The sequence below is a fragment of the Dermacentor andersoni genome, chromosome 4 (genome assembly GCF_023375885.2).
Source record: "Dermacentor andersoni chromosome 4, qqDerAnde1_hic_scaffold, whole genome shotgun sequence".
NCBI lineage: Eukaryota > Metazoa > Arthropoda > Arachnida > Ixodida > Ixodidae > Dermacentor > Dermacentor andersoni.
Genome location: NC_092817.1, coordinates 60,108,601 through 60,118,093, shown reverse-complemented (window position 1 = coordinate 60,118,093; position 9,493 = coordinate 60,108,601). Strand labels below are relative to the sequence as shown.

The 9,493-nt window shown below is 48.6% G+C and overlaps 1 protein-coding gene across 1 annotated transcript; it reads left to right on the top strand.

The window, feature by feature from the left end:
- Nucleotides 1–1,309: 1,309 nt before the first annotated feature.
- On the top strand, nt 1,310–8,942 carry LOC126536694 (uncharacterized). Its single transcript, XM_055074204.1, has 4 exons — nt 1,310–2,821; nt 4,151–4,294; nt 6,709–7,962; nt 8,793–8,942. The coding sequence occupies exons 1-4, from the start codon at nt 2,710–2,712 to the stop codon at nt 8,924–8,926; spliced, it is 1,644 nt and encodes a 547-aa protein (XP_054930179.1). The 5' UTR covers nt 1,310–2,709; the 3' UTR covers nt 8,927–8,942.
- Nucleotides 8,943–9,493: the final 551 nt, after the last annotated feature.

The window sequence follows — 9,493 nt, the reverse complement described above, 5'->3', positions numbered from 1 at the left end:
TTGCAAATGGAAAGAAAGGCTTCGACATTCGGAGTGTGCACTGATTACTTCGATGGCTGCAATTGCGAGCCGGGGCCCTTAATCAAAGCCGTGTGTTGATAACGGTAGCGCACTGTCTGGCAGCTGACTGTGCCTCCGTTGAGCCGCCATTGAGAAGGCGCTGCCTCGGACCGACACGCTGCGAACCAGCGCCCCTTTCTGTCACCGTCTGTAACTTTGCGACTGTCGTGTCAACATCTGGCGAGGTGCGAAAGGGGCAATGACACGATAATTGTCTCGGGCACGCGCGCGGCGAGGAGGTTGTGCTGCTACGCTGACTGGACCCTTGTGATGTTGACGACAGAGATGGGGCCAGTTCCAAGCCTCACGCGAATCTTGCGGCATTCGCTCCGTCTGAGCCGCGGTGTTGCACTTGCACTGCGCCAACCGCTCTCTGACGGACATGGAGCCGACCGAAAGCAAAAAGCTAAAGTGCCTGTATCAGCGGGCGTTCCTCTTTGATAGCTGGTCGAAAGAAAACAAAGAATCACTACCTACATTAGCTATCCACGAAATACTCGCTTTAAATGCACAATAGACTGCCACACAGAGCACAGGGTCTTACAGCGTCGGTGCTCTCTGTGCGCGTGTGTGTGTGTATGTTTTTATTATTATTTACTGTATGTATAGCAGCGCGTCTTTCATTCACCACGTGGAGCTGGTTAACCCCAACATGATCTCTCTAAGCATTATAATCATTGGTTACAATCATAAGTGAAGCATAATGAAGCCAGAGAGAGCAGAGCGGAATTGAATTGCTTTCTGGGGTTTTACGCGCCAAAACTACGATTTGTAATGAGGCACGCCGTAATGGGCAACTCCGGATAAATTTTTACCACCAGAGGATACTTAACATGTCCCCAATGCACGGGACACGGGTGTTCTTGCATTTCTGCCCCATCGCGATGCGGCCCCCGCTGCCGGGATTCGATCCCGCGACTTCGTGCTTAGCAGCGCAACACCGTTGCCGCTAAGCCGCCACGGTGGGTAGAGAGCATAGGGGACGTTGTTGATACGATTAAGTGAAATGTAGAAATAATCAGGTACAGGTAAATGAAAGTGGACGAAACAATAAGCTGCGGCAGGGGGTGACCGAGCCCACATCTCCGCATTACGATGAGATACGTGTGTTCTGCCTTCATTATCTGTCACTTCTTATAATTGTGACATAAGAAAGCGAGAGCCTTTCGAATGCTCTTACTTTGCTCTCTCATCGCAAAGCGAAAGCGTAGAATTTGGCGCCCTTGACGCCGTGAGGTATAGCATGCAACAGTTTATTGGCCAGCTGCTTGCTCCTGAGATCACGTGTTACGTGACACTTGCGGTGAAAAGGACGTTCCACGTACGCCGCCTTGGCCATGAGCGGCGCTCGCCAGCAGACCCGTGGTGCTAGTCTAGTACACATGCAAGTACTTGTACACATGTACGCTTTAATATGTAAAGCACCGCAAGCGTTTGAGGGGATGTGGTTACGGTACTCACCTGCGGCAAGCTGTATTTTCGTGCACTTTCATTTTTCTTTGCCTTATTATTTCTAGATGTCTCAATTACACACGGCAATCTACTTCCTCTACGGTTTCTCAGGCTTCGTTATCTGCCACTCCTTATCATTGTGACAAAAAAACAAAAATCGAGCCCCTCGATTGCTCCCATTCTCCTCACTAAATCTTGAGCAACTCGAAGCGCCTGCCCCAAACTTCCACGGTTGTCCAGTAGACCTTGTCCTCTTCCTTGAAGGACTGAGGGGCTGTAAGACAATGTGCCTCCCGTAATGTTAGAACTTAGTGCACTTATACGTCAGTGTAAGTCAAACGGACACTATAAAGACCAACCTTAGATCTATTTAGGCAAGCAAAGTATACTCCGAAACTTCCCTGGGCCTTTATTTGGCGGGAAAGGGCTGATTGCAAGGGCAGATAATGGAGGCCGCAGTTTACCTTTTTGAATTTTGAGCTCAGACCGCATCGCAATATATTACTAACACTTCTATGAATCTTGGTAAAATGGGTGGCCAGCCGATCAGAGCCTCGTTAAAGCTTACAATAGTTTTCAAGTAAACTTGTACAGACTTGAGTCATCTCTGTGAATGGTATACAGCGTCACCTAAAGAATTTATTTTGGAATCCACGCGGGCTTTGAACTGTTTGCTCTCAGCTGATATTGATCTTGGTGTATGCCTCCCGAGAGCTGAACAGATGTGCGAAAGCTTTTCTTCTTTTTTGTCATTGTTCCGGGACCTTTTCTAAGTTCAAACTCCGAAGTATAGAACGGGAACACATCCGTAAGTGTATTCCGCTTCACAGTAACGCATGCAAAATATTTATTAACCGCACAGTGTTGTTGTTTAAACGCCATGCTGCTAATTATTTCGCAAGAACAAGAGAATGTGCCTGCGCGAAATAGTTCCCGAGTGAAGCATTCTTCTAGCAATTTCGCTGGCAGCCGACGTTCTTCCCGTGTACGCGCACCCGTGACCGAGCAGACAACCATACGCCCAGTCAGCCTTTGTGTTGCTGTCAAGGATGGCGATAAGCGGTACACGCCATAAAGCGACCGGGCCCGCACTGCAACAGCGATCGGCGCCCACCGCGTAGCAATCGCGCCATGGACTCTCCGAGGAGCTGACTTGTGGCAGTCGGCTGCTGCTGGGTCAACGTCTTCTCGTTCTGCATGATCCGCTCCGCAGCCGTCGTGTACGTGAGCATCATCGAGACGTTCCAGACGACACGAGAAGAAGCCGCCTGGCCGGTGACCCTGGCAGCCACATGCTACTTTTCTGCAGGTGACACTGCTGTGTCTCTAATACTATTATCACGTATACGCGGGATGAACGTAGTACGTGCATATGCGGAGCTCTGTAGGTTCGGCGAGTGTCTTAAGCAGCGACCACAAGAGATTTGTTTTCGACGCAAGCCGCGTGCGTATTGGCCTGAGCGTTGAGAGGGCTGTAATGCTGGCCGAAGTTTGTTCTTTGTAGGTGTACGCCCGAGTGAAGACGAAATGCCGTGGCACCTGTTTCAACCACATTAGAATGTATTAGGGTAGGGCCTGTGCCACTTTACCGTTACCGCTTAAGTTCCGGACGGCCATCCGTTGGTTCTGCGAGTGCCGCATATCTTAGCCGTGTGTGTGTGTGTGTGTGTGTGTGTGTGTGCGTGTGTGTGTGTGTGTGTGTGTGTCGCATGCTCATCGCATGTCGCATGGCTCATCGTCGCATGCGCAACGATGAGCCGGTGCGTCAATTTTATGTATATATATATATATATATATATATATATATATATATATATATATATATCCGCAAGTACTGTACGCCCACGTCGCAAATGTAGAGGCCGTTATAAAGCGAGAATACAAGCGGCATATGCCAAATGTCATGTGCATAACCGCATTGTTATTGGTATTATGTGCCGCGGATACATGGGCATCAGGTGAGGTTTGCTCACTTGAGGCTAAAGCCGCAACTATTTTCGGTTAATATGTCGGTGCGTCAGTGGTAAAACATGCATGCTTGCGTTATTTCTTTAAGCATTCTGGACTTGAAACTTCTTGGTCGACAATATTACGTACCTGCCTGGCTATGCGTATGGATGTTTGATACTGGCCGAATTCGTTGCTCGCTGTCTTGAGCTCAAGGTTAGCCACTAGTGAAAACTGTTTACATACAGTTTACAGACAAGTACAAACTGTTACCGTTTTTACAGGCAAGGTCTTGAGCATTGCAGCTCACAGGCTCCCAGAAAAGCCACAAGGTATTTCCGACATGCTATGATCAACTGCACAGCTATGCAGTTCTAGTGTGAAGCTTGTTCACTATATCTTCACCCATGAGAAAAAAAAAAAGTAAACGCCGATGACACACAATTGAGCTGTGTCCTCGCCCTGCTGAGGACATGCTGTCGAGCGCAGTTTCACGGTCTCACGTGGTATCACTAATGACATGGCGCAGTTTTGGAGAGCTTGCGATGTCGACGCTATCGCGACAGCATTCAGCTCTATTTCGAGACTCCGATATACGTGGTTGGCATTTGTTCATCGGTTGTACCTTTGATATAGATTCCTTGCTTCACTTGAAGGAGTTTCTAACTCGGAGTCCTTTGTTTCTTTCCAGCCCTGATAGCAGGTATACTTGCGAGACACGTGGTCGTGTGGAAGATCACCTTTACCGCGTGCTTTGTTGCTGCTATCGCGGTGTCCTTGTGCTTCTTCGCCACCGGCGTCACCTACCTGGCCCTCGTATACGGAGTCGTTTACGGTAATGGTGTTATTTAACTAGCGTTCGTGATGGTACACCCGCACGCATCGTTGTCTTGTCAAACGCAGTATGCCCGCTGCTGATTAGATGGGAAATACGAATGAGGGTATAGGTGCGGAGCTCCACTCCTGTCTGTTAGGACTTGAATAACCTGTAGGTGACAGGAGGACACCGTGTTGAGTTACATTACTCACCTTTGCGAGTTTATCTTTTTACTGGTTTTGTGTGGTTTTCCACTCACGTAACAGAAGTGTGGATTTACACCAGGAAGAAAACTTCCAACTAAATCCTGCGCTCTCGCGAATAACAAGGCTTGGCGCACCTTCGTATTCATTTAGTAGCAGATGGTGCGAAATGCTGTTATAGTTGTCAGGATGGCCGAGTGGTCTAAGGCGCTGCGTTCAGGTCGCAGTCCGGACTACCGGGCATGGTTTCGAATCCAACTTCTGACACGTTTGCTTTTGCTCATTTGATTATTTTTATAGGTAATTTTCTACAACGTCAGTTAGGAATACTACCTTGACTTAGGCAGCGCGAAATAACATAGACAGAGGGAACAAAGAACACACGCACAGCGCCGACTATCAAGTGAGGATTTAATGAAAAAAAAACAGACAGACGTATAAATAGACGCGCTGAAGAACACACGTGGTCCCAAGAAATAGACAAAACCTTGTTAGTTCCTACGTCACTTAGTGGTAGGCGTCCAGGTAATCTAACGCAGCGTCATGCAGCGTAATGGATGGCCTCACGACACGTGCTTCAGCCGACTTGCTTATAAAAAATGCTTCTTCTATTTCTTGTGCCACTTTGTGTCTGATTCTCGAGAGTACAGTTGCCTCGACAAACATAGGTGCGCACCCGTATTACTTGCAGTGTAATGATAACTTTGAACACGGCTGTCCCCTCAAAGAAGCTCTGTGGTCCATTACTCTCTTATTGAGACAACGACCCGTTTGTCCGAAATAACAATTCCCTCAAGATAACGGAACGCTATACACAGCATATTTGCCGTGCTCGACCAAATTTTCGCGGTGCTTGATCGTGCACTCACAAATGCCATGGCTTTTGCCTTTTATCTTGTTGTCCACTGCCGCGCAAAGCTTGCCAAGCTCATTGTTGCGGTGGTGCACCTATGGTTGCTGAGATAAGGGTACTCTCTAGAATCAAAGACAAGGTGGCACGATAAATAGAAGCAAAATTTTTTTATAAGCAAATCGTGTGAAACGTGTGTCACGAGGACAACCCTTATGCTCCATGACGCTTAGATTACCTAGACGCCCACCCTTAAGTTACGTAGCAACTAAAAAGGTTTTGGAAGAGTTGCGCGCCTAAAAGGACGAACGCAGGAAAAAAATGAGGTAGACGGAAAGGGCGCAATTCCATCTACCTCGCTTTTTTGCTGTGTTCGTACTTTCATGCGCGCAACTCTTCCTAACTTGGCCATGCACCTACTCACCCAGCAATAAGTCCTTCTACAAAGGTTTTGTCTAACTTTTTTTAGGACCACCTGTGCTGAGCTGTCTCCAGGCCATCGCCTGGAGACAGCTCCAGACGAACACCTTCCCTAACCCATTCCATTTGAAACGTATCTTCCTAGATAATCATCAGGACGACACGTGCAAATTGTGCCAGAAAGGGCCAGCAACACTGAAATACATGTTGTGGGAGTGCAATGAAATTATAGGGATAATGGCAGTTACTCCGCAGACCCTGTCGTTGAGGTGGGTTGCTGCTGTGCGTAGCTCGATCAGACCTTGGCATATAGACTTGGCCAGTCCAGCAAGCCCGTGAGGCGGCGCTAAGGCAGGGCCTTGGCGTTCCCCCGTGGGAGACCCAAGCCCGGGTCGCGTTAAACCTTGCCTGACGTTCAATAAAGTTGTATCCATCCATCCATCCATCCATCCATCCATCCATCCATCCATCCATCCATCCATCCATCCATCCGTCCGTCCGTCCGTCCGTCCGTCCGTCCGTCCGTCCGTCCGTCCATCCATCCATCCATCCATCCATCCATATATCTGTTCTTTCTTTCCCTCCGGCTATATTAATTCGCGCTGCCTAGGTCAAAGATGCGTTACCAACTCGCCCAACACGCCACCCTTCTGTAGGAATACTTCTAGCGAAATCCTGCATTGTCCTTTCCGGGTTCACCGCTTTGATCGTATGTGTGGGTTACCTCAAACAATTGCTATTTAAGGCCGTTATATGAACTGCAACGCGAAGCGCATGGCTTCATAGAGCATGGAAATGTTTTTTCGATTTCGAAACGACCACCAGCGGCGTAATAACGGTATAAGGTTGAAAGTTTGTTGATCTATTACGATATAGGTACGTACGTGCAAATGTGCAAACGGAAACGCTATGGTTCCGAGGAGGTCTCAGCGTTATTTTTTTACCGTTAAACTGTCCAGGGCTAAGCGTCGGTCAGCTCTCCCTGTCAAGCACGGTGATCAACCAGCACTTCACCAAGTATCGAGCTGTTGCTTCTGGGCTCAACATGGCCGGCTTCTCCGTGGGCGGTCTCATCTTTCCGCCCACAATCCAGTTCTTCTTCGACGAGTTCGGCTTCCGGGGTGCATTCTTGCTCGCAGGTGGAACCATACTAAACGGAACTGCTGGCACGCTACTGCAGCGCATACCAGCACCAAAACAGGCTCCTCAGCCTGCACAGGAGTCTGCGGAAGTCACTAAACAGAACATTCAAGACTCGGACACTACGGAGGGAGCGCGCGTGCTATCAGAATCCACCAGTACGTTGCACTGTCAAAATGAGGAGTCAGCCATCACGAAGCACAACTTGAAGAGCGGCGTGAAAAATGCGGGTTTTGAGCCAAGCGAACCTGCCGACGGAAGCACCCCGACGGAAAACGTGCACGTGGTTGAATGCAGCACATGCTGTCTGAGCGTGAAAGAAAACATCACTTGCGGGCGGGATTCCCCCAAAACAGAAAGGAGAGCTAACTTGTCAGTGGATGCAGAAGCTCCCATCCGAAATATTCTTCGTGAAGACTACGTCACGCATAAAGCGGACACGTGCCGAAAGGGTGCGCCGTTTCCGCTTCCTGTGCATAAAGCGAAGCTAACGCTTAGTGCAGAGCAGTCTTCCAGCAAGCTCTCGATATGTGCTGCGGAAGTGCACCCTACAGAAGCGGCGCAGAGGACTTCCGGAGGTGTCAAGTCAGCGCTGCTGGCGGCCAAAGAACTGTTCAGTTTCCTCGCGCTTGCCAAGTACTACGTAGTGGTCCTGTCCAAAGTTGTTATCGTCACAAATGCAATGACGTTTTCTACAGTTATCATCGACCTCGCCATGGACCACGGCATAAACAGATGGAGGGCGCTCACTTTGATCTCGGCGTACACAGGCATGGACCTCACGGCCAGACTCGCTTCCGGGTGGATCACAGACCGAAACTTTTTGTCCAGGAAAGCGTTGATGGCGTTCTGCATGTCAGTCTGGACGGCTGCTAACTTTTGCTTCGCATTTGGTGACTCGTACGTTGTGCTCGTGATTGTGTCTGGCGTGGCGGGCTGGTGCAATGGTTCGACGCTGCCGTTGGTGCCGGTGTTGTACATGGAGGTGGTGGACATTGGTCGCTTCAGTGTTGCCTATGGACTAAGTTCATTCTTAGTGGGACTAACGGGACTACCAAGACCATCTCTAACAGGCAAGTGCAGGTAAATGAAGTATATTTGTACCTGTACCCTATTTGTACCTTTTGACAACGCACCTTGTTGTCTTACATGACCAGGAATTTTTGACATTACCCCTCAATCTGTTGAACTTCGCCACAATACACCAGCATAACTTAACGGTTAGCAACTTGATGAAACTAAGCCATTATGAGTTATGCTGTTGTATTGCGGTGCAGCTCAACAAATTGCCGAAGGGGCAATGTCCAAATTCCTGGGCATGATGATAGGCAAATTAGTTTAGTCGTCACGTTTTGCCTAATTTGCATAAATTGTATAGTCAGCAGTGCGTTGGCCCGTATTGGGGGAAAGCTGCTGATTACCTTCTAAATGCGTTCGCTTTATGAAGTTGTCTAGGCTGCTACCCCATTTACTGATTGCCAGTTCTCCAGAATATAAATTTCAGTCCTTTTTCGTAGCGTCCTCAAGTTGCTTCATTTTGTGCTCAAAGCTGGCAATTCTCAGCTATACTGACTAGGAGTAGAGGACTAACATTTTTGAAGCAGATGATCTGGAAGTTCTGGTCCCTCCATCGTAGAAGAAGGTGGTCATCGCAACAGAAGGTGGTCAATGCACTTGTGCTCACGACCCTTACGCTCCAGTACGCATCCTTTCCGCGCTCACGTGTCTTCTTGGGCTCTCCATTTTCCATCTTTTAGGTTCACTTGCTCTGCTACCCCTGTGTACGATTTGAAGAGACACGTTCTCTTGTAGTTAACCTCTCGGTCTTCCTCCCAAATTCTGTTTCCCTCTTTCTCTTTCTACCCCTTGCGTACTGTCGCTAAACTTTAGTTTCAACATGCAGGTTACTTCAGGGACAAGCTGGGAAGCTACTCGGGCCTGTTCCTTCTGACCGGTACATGCAGCGCGCTCTCCGCAATGCGCTGGACGTACGTTACCGTGCGAGAAAAGTGCTGTCGAAACCGACAGAAAGAATAAAGCTTGTACAAAATCAGAGTGCTGCCATAGCATGTCGTATTCGTGCCTGTTGTTGCCATCACGAATTCTCAGAAGTTGCCGAATTGAACGTGGATTCTACAAGGGACACATTATTGCTTTTTTTTTCTTCGCGCACTAAACAGACAACACTCACTCTGCTGCGCGAGGGTGATAACAGGAGGAAAGACACGTGTACTGTGTATCTTAAGTCCGCGTGCTTTGTCCGCGAGTTTTGCGTATAGTCTTGAAGAAGGAAAGAAACGAGCTGAGCTGCAGCGAAAGACTCGAAATTTTTAGCGTATGGAGGGAGTGTTTCAGCGACGTACGTACCGGAAACACTGCGCAAGGGCACACGGCACACTGACCAATTAGGCAAGCGCATTTCAGTAGCCACCTTTGCGACTGCTGTATCAATCAACCTTTGGCGCTGCAATACATAATCAAGATCACATTTCGGAGCACTTGCGCCTGTAGAAGGTGACAAGTGAACAAAGTAGCGCATACCAAATGAAAATTCCACCGAGCGATCCAGGGATGACATTTCAGTTGCTCCTTGTCTTTTGCGCA

Excerpts from the sequence above, each read along its gene's own strand:
- LOC126536694 (XM_055074204.1), top strand. The coding sequence starts at position 2,710 with ATGATCCGCTCCGCAGCCGTCGTGTACGTGAGCATCATCGAGACGTTC. Across the intron at positions 4,295-6,708 it reads CGTATACGGAGTCGTTTACG|GGCTAAGCGTCGGTCAGCTC; the intron begins GTAATGGTGTTA and ends TAAACTGTCCAG. Across the intron at positions 7,963-8,792 it reads ACCAAGACCATCTCTAACAG|GTTACTTCAGGGACAAGCTG; the intron begins GCAAGTGCAGGT and ends TTCAACATGCAG.